The sequence below is a fragment of the Phyllostomus hastatus genome, unplaced genomic scaffold, assembly GCF_019186645.2.
Source record: "Phyllostomus hastatus isolate PE091 unplaced genomic scaffold, TTU_PhHast_1.1 phas_contig_198, whole genome shotgun sequence".
NCBI lineage: Eukaryota > Metazoa > Chordata > Mammalia > Chiroptera > Phyllostomidae > Phyllostomus > Phyllostomus hastatus.
In genome coordinates this window covers 732,312-753,405 of record NW_025333715.1, presented here as the reverse complement: position 1 = coordinate 753,405, position 21,094 = coordinate 732,312, and the positions used below count along the sequence as shown (strand labels likewise).

Below are 21,094 nucleotides of genomic sequence, written 5' to 3'. Positions count from 1 at the left end.
GTCCCCGGCGTGCCCTCCCACGTGGGGGCCCCCAGGTCCGAGGTCAGATGCACACGGAGCACCCCCAGCCTGGCGTGAAGACCCCGCGGAGGGGGAGAGGCGGAAGCCGTGCCCCACCCCCACTACCCAGAGTCTCAGCGCCCCCACCCCCAGGTCCCGCCCTTGGCCCAGCTGCTAGCTCATGATCGGCACCACTCCAAGTCCAAGGGCACGTCTCCATTCTGCCTGAAGTTATCATTTAAACTTTCCCTGCTGAATATTTTATGCCTCTCTCCCCAACTTCGGATTCCCAGCAATCACTCCTGCTCTGAGGTCAGGCACCGCGGCAGGGCTGCGGCCCGCGAAGAGCACGCCTGCCACCTGGTGGCCGTCTGGGGAGGCTGCAGCAGCCGGGAGAGGGGACTGGAGCAGCGGGTGCAGCCGCCCGCCGCCAGGGGCCCTCCCCGCCAGCCGGGCCGCTGTGTAGGGACGACCCACAACCCACCTCACTCCCCCAAGGGGCCTGGGGGCCCAGCTGGCAGGCCGGCCACCCTTGGCCTCTCTCAGCTGTCCCCCTAGGAAGAGGACCCCCAGGCTCAGGTACGCAAGGAGGGGCCCTGGGGGGCCAGGCTGCCTGGGAGACCCCCTAAGCCTTCTCTGAATGCAATGCCCTGGGTCCCCGCGAGGCCCAAGCACAGGACGAGGGTGGGGGTGTCCCTTCCCTCCCCAGGGCCAGGGGAAGCTGTGACCCCTGAGGATCCCTGCAGGAGAGCCGACCTGGTGACCCCTGCTCAGGTGAGTGACATCAGGTCAGGCCAAGCCGCAGGGACACAGGGTGGGAGAGGGGCAGCCGGCCGGGCCAGGGGGCTCGGACGGTCTCCAGGCAGAGAGAGCCGCCCGCTGGGAAACCCCGTCTTCCCTGCAGACTTCACCGACTTTCCTCTCTAGTTTATGTTTAAATAAGCTGCTTCCCATAATTCAAGATCCTGAGTATCTTTTGATGTCTTTTCTTGCTTTAAATTTTTTCTTTCTTTTAAAAAAATTTGTTTTCATTAATAAAAATTGCTGCATATGCCTTGCAAGGAAGAAACTCCTCCTTCAATAGACCCAGAGCAACACTGCCTGGGACGGTGATGGACCAGAGACCCGGGACCGGCTCGGACCTCCAAGGGCGCCGTCCGCAGGCCGAGCACAGCACGCAGCAGGTGCGCGCGCGGTGGGCGTCTGCAGGGGCAGGTGTCGGCGGGGCAGGAGCGACATCAGGCCGTCCCTGCGAGTCCTGGGCTGTCCAGCACCCTGGAGCCGCTGGGCGCAGGGGACCTGACCACCAGCCGTAGTGTCGCAACTGGACAGGAATCCTCCGGCGGCGACAGAGACCGGCGGAGCCCCCCCCAGGGGCAGGGCCCTCGAGTCCCCGGGAGGTGGGGAGCCAGAGAGGGAGCAGGGCGCCCCTGCCACCCCCTCCCAGCCCGGCACAGACGTTCCCCCGAGGTCCACGGGGCGGCGGGGCCTGCGGGGCAGTGCCCACAGGGGCTGAGCCCTCCGGCCCCCGGGCCCTGCCATCCATCAGGCCCGGCCCTCGGACAATGACAGTGCACCGAAGGTGGCAATTTGAGTTTCACAGACATCCCGGCACGTGGTCACTGACCTGTGATCGCTGGCGGTAATTGAGAAATTAAAATCGCTACTTGTTACAAAGTGGGAAGCGAACCACTAATTGGGTTTTAATTTATAATTGAGTCGGATGCGTTTTTTAAAATCCCTTCAGAGCGTTTTCCCGGGAACGTGCAGGTGGCGGGCCACGGGGAGGGCGTCCCGGGGCCTCCGAGACGCGCGTCCCTGCGGAGGCTGTGCCCGGGGCCGGGGCCGGGGCCGGGGCCACGGAGCGGGCTGGAGGAGAGGCGGGTTTCTCCACACCCGGGAGGCTGAGATCCGAAACTGAGACGCAGCCCCGGGACGAGCCGGAGTGGAGTCCCCCCAGCCTGTCTGAAGGCACCCCGGCCTGGCTCCTGACTGGGGGGTGATGTCGGGGTCCAGGGGTGCACGATCGGGGCCCCTGGAGGGAGCCGTCCGAAAGCCGCTGCCCCGGGGGTTGTGCCGCAGGCCCCATGCGGGCCAGCGTGCCCAGCCCGCCGGGCGAGAGCACGCCCCAGCGCCGAGGGGCCCGGAGCTCCTTGGGGCTGCAGCCGGGACTGGGCACAAGTCACCCCTGCAGTCGCTCCGACACTCGGCCGGTGGGCTCCCCCCACCCCAACAAGAGTCAAGGCCCCGCCCTCAGAGAAGTGGCGGCCTCTGAGCCGCCTTGGGGACAGGAGGGGCCCCGTGGTGCGGGGCAGCAGAGCGAGGCACACACCAGAGGGCTGTCCACAGGCTGGGGCGGGGACGGGGCGGCAGCCGGCGCCCTCTGGACTCCGGGCGCTGCACGGTGGGTGCTCAGTGAGACGGGCGGGGGGCGGGGCGGGCGCAATGGGCCTGCACACCCCGGGGGCGGGGCAACAAGTCTGGGGGCCCGGAAGGAGGCCGGCTGTCCGGGGCAGCAGGTTGCCACAGGAACCCCGGCGTGGGGGTGCACCCTGCCCCGCCCCCGCTGCCCCGAGAAGGGGCCACGCTGCGGACGGCTGAGGCTCTGTGCTGGGTCTGGGCCTCGGGAAGGCGGGCCCAGGCCACCCCCACATTGGCGGGGTGTGAAGCAGCGCCCCTCCAGGTGGGTCTCCTGGCCGCTGGGAAGCCACCGAGCTTGTGAGACGTGGGGGTGTGCCCGTCTGGTCGTGGCCCAGGGGACACCAGGGGCCATCGCTTCTTCAAGGAGCCGGAAACACCAAGTGTTGACAAGGAGGCGGGGCTGCTCGGGGCCCCTGGCGTTTCCGGTGGGGACGCACCGGCCTTGGTCACACTCTCGGACAGGGGCGTGCCCCGCCCTGGGCCCTGCCCGAGAGGAGCGGCAAGACAGGCCCCCGCTGGCGGCCAGCACCAGGGAGGGACCAGACTGGAGACGGCCCCTGGCAAGGGAGTGGACAAGGAATCACAGCCCACCACACAGGGCATCCCCCCCCCCCCCCCGCCCAGCAGTGCAGACCGACCGCTGCCCGAGGCAGGCAGGGCCCTCACCCTGGTGGCGATGACCTGCCCTCCCGGCCTGTGGGTGTGGCGGTTTCAGTGCTGACCCCCGCAGGCTGGGCCGGCCTCGCTGGCCCGGAGAGACCCCCTGGTCCACGGCCCTGCGTGCCCTCCGTGCGCTGCTGGGTCTGCGGCGCGGCCGTGCGGCCGAGGGTTCTGGCTCCCTCGCCCACAGGGAAGGCTGGCCTGTGCTGCCCTCCGTGGACGGCCCTGCCTGGCTGTGGGGGGGTGCGGCTCCCTCCGCCGCCGTTTCCCGGGGCGGGTTGTGCGGAATCGGTGCGATTTCCCCTCGAATCTCGGGGAGGGTGCGCCGGCCGAGTGGTCTGGGCCGGGTCTCTCTGTCGTGGAGGGTCCCTGATGACTGAGTCAACGCCTGCGACAGACTCAGGCCTACTCAGGTCCTCTGCCTCTCCTCGCGTGACTCTGGTAGGCCGTGTCACCCGAGAAATTGGCCCGTTTTATTTACATTTTCAAATTTGTGGCGTAGTCTAGAATGTTCCGTCATCATCCTCTGGCCGTCCATGAGGTCTGCAGTGATGGTCCACCCTCCCCCCTCCCACTCCCCCGCCTTTTCTTACCGGCCTGGCCAGAGGCTTGTCGATTTCATCGAGCCTCTCAGAGATCAATAGCTATTACTTCCATTGATTTTCTCTACTGTCTTCTGTTGGCAGTTTCATAAACTTCTGCTCCTTTATTATTTTTCTTCTGCTTGCTGTGCATTTAATTCGCTCCTCTTCTCCCAGCTTCCTGAGATGAGACCCTGCCCGTCGACCCCGATCTTTCTTTTCCAACACACGCCCTCCTCTGCGCGCCCCCGCCAGCACGGCTTCGGCCGCCTCCCGCCGCTCCCGCTGCCTCGTGCGCCCGTATTTTTTGCTCAGTTCAAAATATTCGTTGACTCCCCTTGGGACTTCTCTCTGACCCGTGTGTTGCTTTCTCTCCGAATATCTGGGGACGTCCCGCCCGGCTGCCTTTCTCTGCGCAGACGCTACTGTTTTAAACGCGTGGAGGAGCGTTCGGGGCCCGGACCGCGCCCTGTCCCGGTGCCCGATCCCGCCGGGCGCGCTTCCGAAGTGGGCGTGGCCGCCCTGGTGGGCGGGGCCGGCTGTCGGCGCCCCGCCCACCCAGCCGGGCGAGGGCGCCGTTGCGTGCGACCCGTCCGCCTCGTTTTCCCTGCAGGGCCCGGCGTCATCAACAGAGGGCGCTGCAGCCCCGGCCGTGACGGAGGGCGGCCCGCTTCTCCTGGCCGGCTGCCAGGTCCCCCCCACCCCCCAACCCCCACTCCCCGCCCCCCGGGTACTGACACGCTGTCGAGAGACCCACCCGCAGCGGCACCTGCCCGAGGAGACGGGGAGGGCACTCCCGGGCGAGGCCGGGCGGGCAGGGAGGCCAGGTGGGGCGGTTTGGCAAACGTCCCCTCCCCGGGGTGCACGGGGAGCCAGGGCCGTGGGGCTCGGACCCTCACCGGGTGGTGAGACGCCCGAGGGGGCGTGGCAGACACGCTGGGGTGGTCCCGTGACCCACGCCCCAGCACGCACGCCTGTTCGCGGCCCCTCCCCACGAGCGTGGGCGGGACCCGTGACTGGCTTTGTAACCGAGAGAACAGGGCAAGGGGGTGCACACACGGCTGCGTCACGGACACCGTGAGCCCATCCCGCCGAGTCGTGGAGGGAGCGCCGCGCCCCGCACCCGGGACGGCCCCGCGAGGAACCGACGCCGCAGCCCCACAGCCACAGGAACCGGGCTGTGCCGACAACCCGAGTGCGCGTGGCGGCCAACCCTCCGCCCGCCAAGCTCCCCACGAGACCGCTGCCCGGCCGCCTCCGAGGCCGAGACCGCGGCCACGTGCGCCCTGGGCCCAGGGCCTGGCACACGAGCCAGACCCCCACCCGCAGGCACCAGGGGACGCGGCCCAAGTGAGGCCCGAGGCGCTGCCTTTGTGGGTGTGGTTCCGCAGCGAAGGGCCACGAACAGCAGGTGGTGCTGCAGCCTCGGGGACGCTCTGCAGCCCAGCGCAGGGGGCAACCCACACGGCCAGCACGCGGGGCCGTCGCGGCCGCTCAGCACCCACGGGCCAAGAGGCGCTGCACAGGGGCTGTCCCGGAGCCCCAGGGGAGAAGGCGGGGCGCAGAGGGTGGGGACGGCCCCGGAGGGCGGAGCGAGGCTCACGGGAGAGCAGGGGGGCAGTGGGGGTCCCACGAGGCTGTGCCACGTGGCTCCCCAGCTCTGGACGGACCCCTGGAACCAGCTCCCGGCTCCCAGAGCCTCTTCCCGGGGAAGTGTTGACAGCAAACGCCATCCATAACGTGATTTAATTAAGCGACGATGACAGTGAAATCGACAGTCGTGTGGAGTCTGGTGACGGCAGAGCCCGCCGATCACCCGGAGCCGAGGAATTAACGCATCGGGATGCTCGTTGTTTGGGGAGAATTACCATATTTTCCAAATGCCTTCAAACTTTTATTTTCTTTCCACGGTCTCCAAGTTTCTCCAGCCCCGACGCTGATTAGTTCCAGCTAAATATGCCTTTTCTCATCAAGAGAAAAGATCATGCGTTTTATTTTCAATTAACTCGCAGGAATCTGTCAGGAGTGATCCAGCTGAAGCTCATCACTCACAGTCTGGTTTCTCCAACGGCCGGGAGCCGGGAGGGGCGGTCCCGGGGCCTGGCCGCTCCGTGGGGGGGGGGCAGCACACCCCTGCTCTCCCCAGGCCGGGGCTGCCGTGTGCACAGAACTCCCCAAAAGAGCAGGAATGTGGGGGAGGGCCCTCATCACCACCTCTGAGTGGTCCCCCACCTTGCCCACCAGTCCCCTTGGTCTGCAGGCCACACCGAGGGCCGGGCGGGAAGGACGTGGGCACCGCCAGCCCCCTCTAGGACCAGCCCCCGGACTGGGGGTGGAGCTCCGGGGCAGGGTCCAGCCTCTCCGCCTCAGCGAGACCAGGACTGGCCTGAGGGGCTGGGTCCCCGGGGGTCTTGGCTTCCCGTCCCCGGGGGGCGTCTGACCGGGCTGGCCGGCTGTGCGGCCGATGCACGTGTCCTGATCGGTGTCGTTGGAAGGGACTTCCCCAGCACCCCGAGGCCCCGTCCAAACCTGTGTCAGGCTCAGCGCAGCCGGCCCTCTGCGGGAACGCTCCTTTCCTCCTGCAGGTCAGGGCCTGCAGGCGGAGGCCTGCACCCAGGCCAGGGCTGACCTGGTGGTCCCGAATCTCGGCCCCAATTCATGGAGGGCCTGGCCGTGGACTCTCGGCCTCCCACGCTCGGGAACGGCGCGGCCTCCACGCCTCCGTCTGAGATGCACGGGGGGAGGGGGTGGGGGGGGCCTGTTCGCTGCTCCCGGATGCACAGGGAGTGGGGGCAGCCCCCCGCGTCCAGGACAGGGCGAGGGTCTTGCACATGGGAGGCACCTGGGGCAGAGCCTGGTGTCCCCAGAGCTCAGTGCCCGAGCCCAGTGCCCAGCGGGGCCCCCGGGGGAATCCCCTTCTGCACCCACCCAGGGAGGGCGGCCTGCCTTTTCGTCCACTGGGACAGCTTCCACAACAGAGACACAGAGCGGGCGGCCCTCTTCCCGTCCTCTCCCTGACACCCACCCAGGAGCTCCCCTTCCTGGGCCCCTGGTAATGCCCCTCCTCCGGGCAGCCCCCCAGCACACTTGTGACTCCGTTATCGGTTGTGGTTGTTCCCAGCTCCTGCCCGGTGGGGGCGGCTGCCTCTCCTCTCTCGTCTGCCCCACCCCTCATCCTCACAGAGCCCAGCAGGCAGTAGGTCCCAGGATGCACCTGGGAAACCAGGTGGACGCGTGAAGGAATGGACGAGGGGACAGACGGGGCTGAGGAAGGGGACTGGGACACGGGAGACTGGAGGAGCGGAGGGGGAGGCTAGAGGGGGAAGACGAGAGACAGATGGGGCAGCCCTCGGCCCCAGGGAGACCGGCCGGCCGGCCCGCGGCCCCAGGACAAAGCTCGGGAGAGAAGGGAGCAGGGCCCGGGCAGGGTGCAGGGTGACAGGGCGCGGTGGGTGACCGGGACACGGCAGGAGGGCTCTTCCTCCGGGACAGGGAGACGGCATTGGCCCCCCCGGGGAAGGAGAGAGCGCCTGGGGCCCAGCAGGCAGGTCTGGAGGACCAATGGCAGGTGCCCCTCACACCCGCAGGCGGTCACAGCTCCCTCCCGGCGGTCGGAGGCTCCCAGCCCTCCCCACAGGCTGGCTGTGCTGGCCCCCTGCTGGCTGGGGGCGGGTCTGCCCGAGGGGAGGCAGCCGGCGCACCAGCCTCTGGGCTTGGGCTGCAGAGCGGTCAGGACTCGGGGGACACGGCCTGGAGGGGCCAGCGCGCCTGCAGGACCCGACGAAGCCCAGTGGGCGGGCGTTCCCAAGGACAGGTGCGTGGGCGGCCCCCAAAGGGGTGGCGGCTCACAGAGAAGACCCCTCGGGCCAGGCGCCTGGCAGAGCAAGGACAGCCCCTCAGTCCAGCACCGACGGGGAAACCCTCGTGAGTCCCCACCCACAGACACGTCCCGACCACGGCAAGGGCAACGCGGCCGCCTCCAGGAGCCCCCTCCGTCCTCACACTCGGTGGGAGGCTCTGGGCTCCACTGCGAAGGGGCGTCAGCGCACGTTGCCATGGCAGCGAGGCTCCGGGGCAGCCGCTGCGGGGCGGGGCGGGGTCCAGCCCCGGTGCCTCGCCCCTCACACAGGGCACAGCCAGGGGCCGCGGCGGCACTCACGGTGTGACTCTGGGCTGCTCAGGCTGCCCCTGGCAGCCCCCCACCAGTGACTTAACTCTCCGAGCCAGAACTTCTCTGGAAAATGAGACCACCACCGGCGGCTTCGACTGTCGGCACCGGCCCGGGGCAGTTAGAGGATGGGATCCCGTGTGTGGGGAGGCCTCCCCCCCCACCCAGGCTCTCCTGCAGCTCAGGCCCTGGGGGAGACGTGCACCCCCAGAACCAGTCCCCGCACCCCCCAGGGAGCCCTCCGGGCCCTGCCCAGGCAGCGAGGGGTCAAGCCGCCGTCACTGGGGTGTTCTACACTGCACCCGCTCAGGGTGCAGGCCGACGGTGGTCCGAGGCCAGCGGCCAGGCGTCCGGAACACCCAGGTGCGAGGTGTGACCTGCAGGCAACCAGATCAAAGCACCTGCTCTGCACACACCAAGGCAAACTCGCCGTTTGTCCAGGACCCTCAGCCGGCACGGGCGCGAGGACCGGCATGCAGAAAGTGTGCGTTCACGGGAACACGGACCGAGTCCACCACCGGCGGTGCCGGCTGAGGCTCACGGGGCCCGTCCCGGGGGAGGCCGGCGCCGCAGCCCCGCCCGAGGCCCGTGAGCACGGCTCACTGACGCCAAGCTCTAGGTCGCTCACTCGCGCATGTGCGCTTCCTCGGCACGTCACCAAAACCTCACAGGCCCACCACACACACACACACACACACACACACACGGCTGCAGGCGCGGCCCCCAGGGCCCCGGCCTCAGACCTCCACCCCACCTGCGGACGCCCCTGTGGGAGGCGGGTGGGGCCCGGCAGGCCTGGGGGCCCCGGAGTGGGCGTCCCCCCTCGGGGCTGACATCCAGGCTCCGGGCGGGGGTCCGAGAAACTGCAGGAAGATGAGGTCGCAGGACCCAGTCCGCGCAGAGAGCAGGAGTGTCGGTCACAGCCTCGGCAGCTGGGCAGCCGCCCCGGGGGGTGCCTCTGAGCTCTGCATTTTCCCCCGAATCCACAGGAAAGATCCAGGGTCAGCCCCTCAACCCTGAGGATCACGACTGAGTCTCACAAGCCACCGGCGGCGTCTCGGAACAATGATGGATCTTATCCCTTTCAACGTCTCGGTGTGCACCGCTTGTGAAGGCCAAATGCAATGCTCTCTGCGGAGCAGCAGCGTCTGGTTTCAAACGCCAGCCTCACGGGCAGCCGGCAGAGGCCGCCACGGAGCTGCCCGCAGGGCGGCGGTCGAGCACAGCAGCCAGGCCGCCTGTGCAGCTGGTTCTTCACGAGGTGACGCACCTTTGACGGGAGCTGCCGCTCACTCCTCTCCTGCGGCCCCGAGGTAGGACCCGCTCCCTCTGCAGCGGCCGCAGGCGGGTGGGCCGGCGGCCTCCCAGGGCCCCTGCCGTCCAGGAGGACCCCTGGCTCTGCAGGGCACGGGGCCCCCAGAGCCCCCCGGGACGACCCGGCCCAGACCCACACAGGGCCTGCGACCCGGGTGAAGGCTGGGCGCCCCGGCGCTGCGCACCGCCCAGAGCCAAAGCCGACCCCCGGAACACGGGTCCCCGCCCTCACCCCCCCTCACCCCCCTCACCCAACCTGCGAGGGGAAGTGTCAGCTGCATCCGCCAGATGCCGAGGGCCGGCCTGTGCCGGGGGTCAGGCGGGGACACCCGTGGGCGCAGGTGGGGAGCAGGGGAAGTGCCCCCACAGCTGGGCCCGCACGGTGCACAGCCCCCCGCCCCCCCCCCAAAGACAACAGGCCCTCCCGAGACCAGCCGCCCAGTGCTCGCCTGGAGCCCCGGACAGACGCCCAGGCCGCCTCTGCGGCCTGCCCCAGGCCCGCCGCCCTCCCGCAGGGGCGAGATTCGGCCCCGCTGATGCCACCCAAAAGCTGCAAGCGCCACCCTCCACTGTGCGGAGACCCCCCCAACAGCGCCCTCCTGCGGAGCGGAGCGGGCGCACTGGCCTCCGCCCGGGGCTCCGAGCACGGCCGCGGCACGCCCGCCGGCGGGCCATCCAGAGGGGCCGCGGCAGAGAGAAGCGTCTGTGGGACACGGGACGGAACTATCGAAGGAAGACGTTTATTTTCAAGTTTCCGTGGAGACGTTACAAACAACTGAGACTGAAAAAGCAAAAAAATAAATAAGAAATCTCAAACCACCCGTTTGAAATAAAAGTAGGACTCGCTGAAGCAATAAATACTGCCGCCCCGCGACACGGCTGCGGTGCGGGCGGGCCCCGGCCCCGGCGGGGACCGGCTGAGGGACCGGGCGGCCCCGGGCTGCCCTCCGGGACGTAGGAATGAAATGGCCACACCGTCCAAGTCTTGACTTTATTTTTTAATATAAAAAAATGCAATTTTGGAAACCCACCCTACCTTTTCCCCTAACATAATGCTTTACCTCTGAAAAATAAAAATAAAGTACTAATTCTATGTACATCACAGGTACCATACAAAATGTATCCAAAGTTCCTATTGCTACCAAAGTGTCCTAACCCCAAGCAAGTCACAGAAAGGCCCCCCGTGTAAACAGGAGCACGAGTTACAAAACCGAACACGCCCGTCGTCCCCACAGCCACCGACGCGGCCCGCCCCCTGGCAGGCCGCTGCTTATGTGCCTGTATAAAAATGCATATCAATATACTTTCGCAAATTTATTTTTCATTATAAAGCACATGAATACACTTTCTACAATAAATAACCCGCGCGGGGGCGCCCGTGGGCGGCGGGCGCGGCAGGCGGAGGAGGCCGGGGCGGGGGGCGCCGCCCGCCCGGGGGGCGGAGTGTTTTTGGTGGTCTGCAGGCGGTGGGCACGGCAGGAGTTTATCCCCCTTTCCACAAAGTACCATCAAAATAATGCGTTTTCTCTCTTAAAATACACATTTATCACTGTAAATTTACATCCCGTCTTATTAAATAACTGGTACTCTGTGCAAAGAGTGTGATTTACAAAATTATTAAACATTCAAAAGTCTTTAAAAAAAAAGCTATGGATCGAAGAAAGGGATGCGGGCGCCCCCTCTGCCGAGACCTGTCCCGCCCGGGGGCCACGCCGCCAGCAGCAGGGGGAGCCGCCAGCAGGGGGCGCAGACGGGCGGCCTCACAGAGAACTCGGACGCGAGCGCCCGCGCCCGGGCCGGGAGCGAGCACACTGCACCTAGACCTCGGGGCGCGTCAGGGCGGGCGCGGGCGGGCACTGGGCGGGGCGGGGCGGCCTGGCCTCAGTCGATGTCGCTGAGGTCGCTGGCCGGCTCGCCGTGCACGCGGCTCAGGTGGTTCATGGCTCGGTCGAAGGCGACCCGCACGGCCTTCCGGATGCTGGAGTTCCTGCCCTCCATCATTTTCAGCTTGTCTATCGTCTCGTCGATCCCCAGAGGCACCATCTTGGACTTGGGGAGCCACTGCCTGTCGGAGAGAGAGGAGATGGCAACAGTGATGTTGCCCCCACGCCGCCCGCTCGCGCTCACGTCCCGACCCGACAGCCCCCACCCCCGGGGACACGGGGCTCTGTGGGGCCCAGGGCGGCGGAGAGGTGGCCCTGGCCGGCCTGGGGACGGCGGGGCAGACGCACGGCCCGGCCCGCCCGCCGCACCTCTGCAAGCCCGAAACCAGGGGGCCCCTCCTCTCCCCCGTGAGTCCGGGGGCCACTGTCCAGGAGGCCCCGTCAGCACCCCGAGCCCTTCCCGAGCGGCCCCAAAGGCCAGCAGCGTGGGGCACAGACCCCATCCAGCCACACGAGCCAACGCCGGCAGGGGCCCGTGCGGCAGCCCTGCCCCTCCCCCCCCCCCCACGCCCCAGCAGGCGCCACACCAGGCGCACGAAGCCGCCCGGGGCCTGCAGGGGCTCCAGGCCAGCACCGGGAGCGGTGACCCCGAGAGGTGCTGGGGCGGGCTGCTGCCACTGGGGCGGCCAGCCAGCTCACCCTCCCCACACTCCGCAGGGCGCCAGGGTCAGGGGCTGACTGGGGCCCATGGGACTGGGTGGGCCATCCAGGTGAGCAACAGACAGTCCCCAGTGCCCAGGCAAGAGGGAGACAGCGCTGCTGGGGCGGAGACCTGGCCGATTCGGCGCCAGTCCCCACCCTGAGGAGGCCGGGCCCCGCCCGCGCCTCACGGTCCCCAGGAGCCCGGGCGCAGGTGCGCCGCCCGCCCGCCCGCCGCCCGCGCGCACACTCACCAGCTCCGCTTGTTGTCGAAGAAGAGGACGAGGAACAGCCTCTCGTCGGCTTTGGTCTGCATGTGCTCGCCGATCTTCAGCACGTCCAGCGGCGGGGCCGGGATGGTGACCCCGTTGTGGTGGCCGGGCACCCGCGGCATCTTGGGGTCGATGATCTGCCGAGGGAGAGAGGGGGCGGGGGCGGTCCCACCTGAGCGCGGCCCGGCAGGACGTGCGGGGCCCCGGCTGGGCGGGCGGCGGTGCGGGTGCAGCTGCCCCGACACGCCCCCCCCGCCCCCCCCCCGCGCGGGGACTCACCAGGGCGGGGTACGAGGGGTAGCCGCTGCACTTGGCCCACACCACCTTCAGAGGCTCCAGGGCAGAGGCGGCGGCGTCCGTCGACATCCACATGCTGCTCTGCCCCACTTCTGCAGAAGGAGGGCGGACAGAGCAGTGAGTCACCTGGAGGGCAGCGGGGCGTGCGGCGCGCGTGAGGCCGCCCCGAGGGCACGCTCACCCCCAGGCAGCAGCCCCCGATCCCCGAACAGGAGGGCCGCAGTGCACCTATGACCCCTGGCCTGAGGGCGGCTGAGGTCCTTGCACCCTCCCTCCCCGGGTCCCCTGCGGCCCCACCCAGGCTTCCTCGCACCCCGCCCCCGCCCAAGGGCCTCCAACCTCCAGGTTCCCCACCGCTGCCCCTCCGGGGCCCGACCTCTCTCGCACCTCCGCCCCGGTCCCAACCTCTAAAGGGCCCCAGGGCATCTCTGCAACCAACACCCCAAATCCAAAACTGCAGCCCTGGCCCCCCACCTGCTCACCCCTCCTCACACCCCACCAGCAGGCAGCCTCGCCCCTCAGAGCCCCCCGGAAGCCCAGGCCCGCACCCCGGCAACCGAGGTCCCTCCCCGTGCCCAGCCGCCTCTCCACGCAGCCCGGGCTGCCGCTCAGGCTCCCCCTGGCTGTGCCCCCGGACCCAGGGCCTCCCCCAGGTGCTGAGAGCTGGGGAACACTCCCCGCCCCCACACCTATTCGCCGTCTCCTAGCCGGCTGCAAATCGTGGGTTGGCCTAAACCAACGCCAGCAGCCTCCACGGCGTCTCCCGCCCAGAAACCAGCGGGGGCTCAGCGCTCCGCACCACACAGGCTGCCGGATGAAACCTCCTCCCCCGCCACGGCGGCCCGGGGCTGGCTGCACGGACCTGGCCTGCAGACCCGTCTGCGGCCCAGCACCTCGGCCTCCCACCCTGCGCTGCAGCCAGCACCACCCCCAGGAGGGCGGCCGGGGCACAGCCACCGAGTCCCCCCTGAGGGGCAAGGACGGCACGGCGTCCACGGGGGCCCCCACGCACTCACCAGCCGCGATCCTGGCCGCCTTGGCGTAGTTCCCGTTCTCGATGCAGGAGATCAGCTCGCTGCGGTCCTCCAGCGTGTGCCTGCGCACCAGGGCCGGCTTGCCGCGGCCGCACTTGGGGGCGTTAAAGCTGCCAGGGGGGAAGCAGAGCTGCGTCAGAGGGCGGCCCTCCGGGGGCGGTCGCGCCCACCAACCCGGGACGCGGGGCCCGGGCCCTCGGCAGCCTCCTCCAGGCGGGGAGCCCGGGCGCGGCTCGCCGCCCTTCCCACAGAGGCGAGCCTTCATGAGAAAGAGACAAATCACACGTTAACTACGGGTTTAAACACGGCATTTCCGTGCAGTTGTGATTCCCCGTTTCCAGTGAAGCCCCAGGAGACGGGAGCGTGTCACGCGCACGACACCCCGCGGGGCGCGCGGAGGGGCCCACCTGGCGCCGCACAGCGGGCTGCTGCTGGAGGAGATGCTGGACTCGGAGGCGCAGCGGCGCCGCGGCGCGGCTTTCCTCGCGGGGCCGCCGCCCGGCTCCTGCTCACTCCTCACGCCCCCGAAGCCGTTGGTGAGACCTGCGAGAGACAAGGACGCTGAGCTCCGCCGCCACGGCCGGCAGCCCCGGCACAGCCCCGCGGGCGGGAGCCGCCACGCAGCACGCGTGCCCATCGCGTGCCTCTCGCCCCACCCCCGCCCCCAGCACGGCGCTCACGGCGCAGGAGACACCGCACTGGCGCCGTGACACTAGGGTGACCCGTCACCGTGGAGCTCGGTCAAACCAGTTCGGAGAAGCCCCGTCTCCGGGAGGTGTCCCACAGCCTCCACCAAGGCAAACACAGGGCACAGCTGCCCGCCCCCGGGGGGACGGAACCACACGCGGGCAGCCTGCGCACGCCGGGGACCAGCCACGTCCGCAAGAGGCCCCTCCCTGAGGAGCGCGGCCGCCCAGAGCCCCCAGGAACAGCCCAGGAGAAACCTCCTCCCCGACGGGAGGGACCGGCGAGCTTCCACGCCACTCTGAAACACGCCGCCACAGACCCCGGGTGCGGGCCTGCCTCGGGGGGGGGCCGAGGGCCAGGCCGACCTCAGAACCGAGCCCCTGACCGCCCCGCCCGCCCCCCCGCCCCGAGAGCCTGCCTCGCGTCGGTGACCAGGAGCAGCGCCTGGCTGGCCCGGCCCCTGCCACACGCGGCCACAGCCGCTGGGGCCCGGCCCCGCCCCGCCCCCTCCCACGCGACTCCGGAAGGACAGTGCCTACTGTTTCCTCGTTCGAAAAAGAATCTCCTTCATGCTTAAAAAATTAAAAGTACATTTTTTAAAAGCGTCACAGCAGGTGGTCAGGTCACAGGCCAGCCCGTCCGACCACGCCGGGCGGACCCCGCGTGCGTGCGCACGCGCTGAAGGGCTGTGCAGCCCGGGGCCCGAGCCACCCTCCCGGCACCACAGTCCCAACCGCCTGTGCTCAGGGTCCTTCTCCCAGGGTCTCCACCCTCGTCCCTGCTCTCTCACTGTCACGGTGACCTGTGACCGGTGGCCTTGGTCGGCGTTACTACTGTAACTGCTTTGGGGCTCCCCAAACTGTGCCCACAGAAGACGGTGAACTTCGGGGGTAGATGTGACGCGTTCTCACTGCCCCACCGACCCGCCATCCCCCCCCCCCGCCCCGCGGGCCTCCTGGTCGGTCCCCGGAGACACAACAGTATTGAAACCAGGCCAGCGAACGCCCCGCCTCGGCCTCCAGCGGTCAAGTGGAAGGGAGTCGCAGGGTTCTCACTTTAGATCAGAAGCTAGGGACAATGGTCCGGTGAGGAGGGACGATGGTGCGGTGAGGAAGGCGAGTGCGAAGCCGAGATAAGACTGAAGCCAGGCCTCCTGCAGCAAACAGCCAAGTCGCGAGAGCTGAGGAGAGGTTCTCGAAGGAAACCAGAAGTGCTACTGCAGTGACCGCGCGAGTGACCAGAAGGTAAACAGCCGTACTGCTGAGAGGGAGGCGGGTCTGGCGGTCCGGGCGGAAGATCAAACCAGACACACATTCCCTTGAGCCGGAGCCCACTCCAGAGCAAGGCCCCACTCTCCCCGGTTCTGCGAAGGCTGGGAGGCGGGGAGGCCGTGGGAGGAACGCCGGAAGCCGGCGGAGGCTGGCGGGCGAGGCCCGGGGAGAGAAGCCGTCTCCACAACAGGCACGTGCCCGAGAGGCAGCGGGCGCTGGGCTGGGAGCCGCAGCAAGGTGTCCAGAAGGTTCACTGAGATGCCGCTGAGGGCGGCTACGCTCCTCGACCCGCTTCCAAACAGCCCCCTAGTGCAGACGAACAGCCTCGCGTTGGAAGAGGTCGCCGCCCAGGACGTTCAAAGCTGGGGCGGGGAAGCCCCTGCTGGCTTCGCGGCGGCATTGGGGACAGGCCGGCTCTCCTGTGAGGGGCTCCGGGGACAGGCCGGCTCTCCTGTGAGGGGCTCCAGGGACAGGCCGGCTCTCCTGTGAGGGGCTCGTGCAGCCGGGACACCCGCTCTGCCCCTGCTCTGCCGACGGACACCAGAGCCTGGGTGACAGCTCGCCTGGGCCCAGGACGGTTTTCGGAGTGACAGGAGCCCAGCGGTGCAGACCTGCTGCTGCTCGGAAGAGAGGGCTCCTCCCAAAGGGCACGCTCTCGGACCGCACACCCGGTCACCCAAGGGCTCGCTCACGGAGACGGACAAGAGGGAGCGCTGCTTTCCCGCCTTTCCGTAGCTCGTGGATCACGGACTCACTCTGACTTTCCAGTCTTATTGTTTAAGAAATACATTTCGTAAACCTTAGCTGCCACAGTGATTCCTCGGATGGATCGGGGCGAAATCAGCTGAAAAGCACTCACCGTTCTAGGTGCCATCAAGAACATGAGCGATTCGTGGGAAGCGGTCGAAACGGTAACAAGAGTTTGGAAGGAGGTGATTCCAGCGCCCTGGGCTGGCTTTGAGGGAGTCACGACTTCCGTGGGGAGGAGCTCGGGCGCAGAGAAAGCAGCAGGAGCGCTGCAGCTGGGAGTGGCGCCCGAAGACGGGGCCGGATCGCTACGGTCTTGTGACAGACGTGAGCGGAGGAGGAGGTGCTCACGGGTGAGCAGGGAGGGGCGGCTCGAGATGGAGTCCCCTCCCTCCCGGCGGAGACGCTGTGAAGACGGTGCCCTGGCATCGAAGGATCAGGACGCCGCACCAGCGCAGGCGACCGGGCAGCAGGGGTCTGGGGCCCGAGGCCACGTGGCTGCCGCAGACAGGCCGTTCCCGGGGGGAGGAGGCGGCAGCTGACGTGGGAGAGTCACTGCCGTCGCACCTCGAGAACGGCACAGCCCCCCCCCTTCCCACCACCCTGGCCGGCAGCGACCAGCCGCACCGAGACACGGCCCTTCGCCGGCGGAAGACGACAGCTTGCTCAGACGGCGGTCAGCACTTTTTGCAACAAAGTGTTTTTGAATTAAGGTGCGCCCCCCGTTCTCCGACATGACGCTACTGAACGCGCCACCCACCGCGGTGCAGCGGGAGCGTGGTTTCTGCGCGCACCGGGACACGGACGCCACTGACACGGCCACGGGGCGCGTTCTGCTGCCTGTGCACTCCGCCGTGTCTTCTCGGGGACGGCGGCTCGGGCTTCACGGACGGGGACGGCCAGCGCCCGGTGCGGCCCCAGCGAGCGGCCCAGGCGGCGTGTTTCCCCGCACGGATCCACCAGACACCGTGCTCCGCCGCCGGCTTCACACCATGGGCACCTCCAAGAAGAACTCACTGCTGCTACGTTAAAACTAATATTTATAAGCAGCAACACACACTATCAGGGTGCGACGCTCATTTTGTAGCCAGACATTTGTGAGCGGTGACCAAACGACGCTGGAAAAGACGGCCCAGCTGGTGCACGGGACACAGCCGGCACTGTGCGACCCTTATCCCCGGGGGGGGGGGGAAGCAAAGCACGGGAATGGCCGCACCTCCCCTCGGGGCCCTCCAGCTCGAGTTCTGGGGGGGAGGGGGGGGCAGAAGGTGCCATCGGGCCACCAGGACCCCCAGGAGCAGGGCGGCCCTCCCCTCAGCCCGCCAAGCCAGGACAGCCCGCCCGGACAGACAGACGGACAGACGGCACCCTGGGTGCGAGGCCAGGTCTGAGAGAGGGGGCCCCAGTCACTGGGGCGCGAGCAGGCCCACCCAGCCCCAGCGAGGCTGCAAGGCCCCTGCCTGCGCCCTCAGGAGAAGACCCGGGTGGCCCCGGGCCTGAAGCTGACCCAGACGCACCCTGGGACAAAGTCCGGCACCGAGGACACGAGCCACCACGCCCCGCTCTGCAGCGTGAAGCGCAGCGACGGCCGCACGCCGCACCCAGCGCCCTGGGACCTCCGCCGCGACGCCACGACTCCCTCTGGCGGAGTGACGCCGCCTCCCCGGGCGGAGCGGAAGCAGGCTGGTCTGGGCCAGAAAGCCTCTGCACAGCAGTGACGGGCGGGTCTCCCCACCCGGGACAGGGATGCACTCGGGAGCAGCCAGAGCGGGGGCCTGGGGGGAGGACGAGGAAGGGCAGGCGCCCCCCCGGCCCCCGCAACCCCTCCCGGGCAGGGGCGGCCCCGTGCGGCCCCGGGGCAGAGAAGACCCGGCACCAAAACACAGAGCAAGGCCGCGCTTCCGACACCCACCAGCAGATGGCGTGCTGGGGGACGGCAACCTACAGCCAGGCTCCCGGGGGACACGAAGGCTTTCAGGCTGAGACGCGGGAGGCCTCCCCCTAGGCGACGGGGGCGAGCACCTTTCCCTCCCGGTTTCCTGCGAGCAGGGAGGACACACGCCAGGGTGGCGAGCAGCCCCCACGCAGCTCTCCCGGGTCACGTGCGAAGTGCCCCCAGCACCGGTCCCCGTCACGCCCCCCACTGCGCTCCCCGTGCACGCCCCACCCACGCGCTGCAGCCCCGGCCCTCGAGGACGTGAACGGACCCCGGCCGGGCTGGCCCGCGGGCCCGCGGAGAGGTGGGCCGAGAGCCCCCCGGAGCGGCAGGCGTCCCTCGGCCAGGGCCCCGCGGCAGCAACTGCCGCGGCAGGAGGGGCGCCCTGCGTTCAGGTCGGGCCAGGGCACCGAGAGCGCGAGACAGGGCCCCAGCAGACAGGCGGGCCCACGTCCCCCGGCACGGCAGCTGCACCCCCCGCAGCCCCGAGGCTGCCACGCCCGCCCAGACCCTCCGAGGGCCGCGAGGACTTCGTCGGAGACGAAAGCAAAGGCGAGACCTCCTCTGCCCCCAAAGGCCTGGCCAGGCCAAGGCCGCCCTCGCTGGGCTCTCCCGCCCTGGCAGTGGCCAGAGGCACAGACCCACGCCCCTGTGGCCGCCCCTCGGGGCCGCCCGGGGCGGAGGGGGAGAGGGAACTGCACGGGGCGGTGGCGAGAAGGGCCCTGGGGCCCAGGTGCTACAGCCGAGGGCCTCCGTGTCCTGTGGAGCGCGAGGGCGCGGCCGGCCCATCCTGCGCCGGCCAAGGGAACCGCCACCGAGTCCTCTGGGGACGCGGGAGCCGCTCAGAGCCGCTCGGCGGACCGAGGCTCACGCCGGCCCACAGGCGGCTGCCAGGCGGGCCCTCCGGGGCCCCGGCTCTGGCTCGCAGAGGGACAGGTCTCCGCGGGCCGGTGCTGGTCTGGAGGCGGCCGGACCGATGCTCCGACATCATCCAGAGAACCACGTGAAACCCGGGGCGCGGCGGTCTGCGTCCCCACACGGCCCCCCAGGCAGCGCTCCCGCCCAGGGCGGGCCCGCCAGCGAGCCGGCGTTAGGACGGGACCGGGACCAGCAGGGGGGCCGCCCAGTCTGACCGAGGACGGCGGCAGACGGGCCCCGCCCTGCACAGCCAAGGGCGCGGGAGAGGCCCTCCCGGCACAGGCCCCACCATGCGCGAGGACACGGGAGGGGAGGAGGAGCACAGAGATCCCGGCCGACGGGTCTCCGCTGGCTCGTGCGCGGTCACCGAGGACAGACGCTGGGGCCCAGCGCGGCTCCGCGGACGTGGCCCTGCACGCGGTGGGGTGCGTGGTCCCCGCAAGGCCGAGAGGCAGTGCCCACCTCCCCGCGGGCGCCTCGGAGCGGGCGCGCCGCGCTCCCTCGGACCCGGGAGCCCTGCAGCCTGGCGGGGACCAGAGAACCCCGCAAGGCCAGCAAGCACGCGGCCACGCGAGGGGACGACGGTCCAGGGCCCGGAGCGTCCAAGTCCAGACTGCGAGGCTGCAGCTCGGAGCACGAGGTCCAGGGGCAGGGAGCCGGGGCCCAGGCGGGCAGGCAAGGTCGGCAGTGCTCTGCCTGCGAGCCACGGAGGCTCCCGGTCACGCGGGAGCGTGCGGCCTCCCCATGCACCCACTGACGCCACGGCCACTCTGGAACAAGAAAGCAGAGACCCGTGTCTCAGCCAGGGCCGCCGCACACAGACGCTCCTCCGAGGCCACTGACGCCGGGGCCGGCCCTCCCCTCGGACGCGGACGGGCAGGGACCCCGCCGACAGTCCGAGGCTCGAGCGGAGCCCGGAGGGTCAGGGGAAGGCCACTGCGGGGACACCAGCTTCTCACGGCGGGGCCCCCAACCCACAGGGCCCTGCGCCGGGGCTGCTGCCCAGTGGGCCCACAACCCGTGGGGCCTCCCCCCACACGCCAACTGCGGGACAACTGGGAAAACCGCGGAGGGGGCGGCAGGCGCCTGCCCAGGACAGGCCACGGCTAGGGGAGGGCCTGAGCCCGCGGCGAGCAGCTCGCTCGCCCGCGGCGTCCCGCGGAGCACAGGAGGGGCTCTGGGCCTCTCGGACTCGACGGTTCCCGCGCGTCGAGAACGCCACCTCGACCTCAGCCGTCAGGACACGAGGGGGCACGGCAGACGGGGTCTGCAGACCGGACCAGCCGCGTGCGGGCGAGCTCCCACACGGTGAAGTGAGCGCCTGTGGCCCCCTCCGCGAGTCACTCCAGCGACGGCGGGGGCCAGCCGGGCGTGGGCGCCCGCCAGCACCATCCCCACCCCTGCCGGCGCAACAGGACACAGACACGCTCGCCGCCGCGCAGCCTCGCTTCCTCACGGCTGCGCCGAGGGCGGCCACACAGAAAGACACCCGGGTCGGGGCGTGGCAGGCGGACCAGCACAGAACACGGAGCGGGCTCTGGCCCGAGAGCCCACGGGACAAGCACGCTCCGACCCCCAGCAGGCCGGGCTGCAGAGCAGCTCATGCCCCCGGTCCAGCTCGGCCCCGGGGCCCCGCGGAGACGCTGTCGGCCACTCAGACTAACTCAGGCCACGGAAGCTCACCAGTGAACGGGAAACACTTCCACGTGCCGTCCCAGCAGCACACAGTAACCCCACGCGCTAACGAAGCCACACAGGACGGTGGCAGAGCATCAGAAAGTCCGCGCCGGCCGGGGCCCACGCCCCCCTCAGGAAGACAGCGCCCCGGCTCACCGCGGGCCAGAGCCACCCGGCGCCACCCCACCGCACGTCCCTCCGGGGGGCTCCAGGAGCCAGACCCCGCCTGCCCCACACCCCACAAGTGTCTGCGTGCGCCCCGCACGCCACGTGAGCGACTCGAGGCCCCCGGCCGTGCACGAACTCGGGGGAAGGACGGGCGGGACCGCCCACACCACGTCCGCCGTGGCAGCGGCCACCCCGAGACAGCACCCCTCAGCCCTGCGAGGGAGGGCTTTTCAAAAACAACGAGCCGTCTTCTCGTCTGGAAACCAAGCAAACCGTGCGCACACGCCGAACCGAGACCGCCGCAGGGCGGCACCCCCCGACGACCGAGCCCTCGGACCCCGGGGGAGAAGGCGCAGCGACG

General features: G+C 69.4%; 1 protein-coding gene across 4 annotated transcripts in view; it reads right to left on the bottom strand.

Annotated features, from left to right (window-relative positions):
* Positions 1 to 10,121: 10,121 nt before the first annotated feature.
* The window catches only part of BRD1 (bromodomain containing 1), a 34,040-nt gene continuing 23,067 nt past the window's right edge, over positions 10,122 to 21,094 (bottom strand). For 3 of the 4 annotated variants that reach the window (XM_045834913.1, XM_045834914.1, XM_045834915.1), the window contains 5 exons: positions 13,737 to 13,872; positions 13,312 to 13,439; positions 12,278 to 12,387; positions 11,981 to 12,135; positions 10,122 to 11,209 (listed from right to left, as the gene is read on the bottom strand). In XM_045834913.1, coding sequence (XP_045690869.1) covers positions 11,026 to 11,209; positions 11,981 to 12,135; positions 12,278 to 12,387; positions 13,312 to 13,439; positions 13,737 to 13,872 — 713 coding nt within the window. In that variant the 3' untranslated portion in view covers positions 10,122 to 11,025. Of the gene's footprint in view, positions 11,210 to 11,980; positions 12,136 to 12,277; positions 12,388 to 13,311; positions 13,440 to 13,736; positions 13,873 to 21,094 lie in introns of those variants that run through there. The other variant, XR_006785230.1, reaches the window with a different exon arrangement.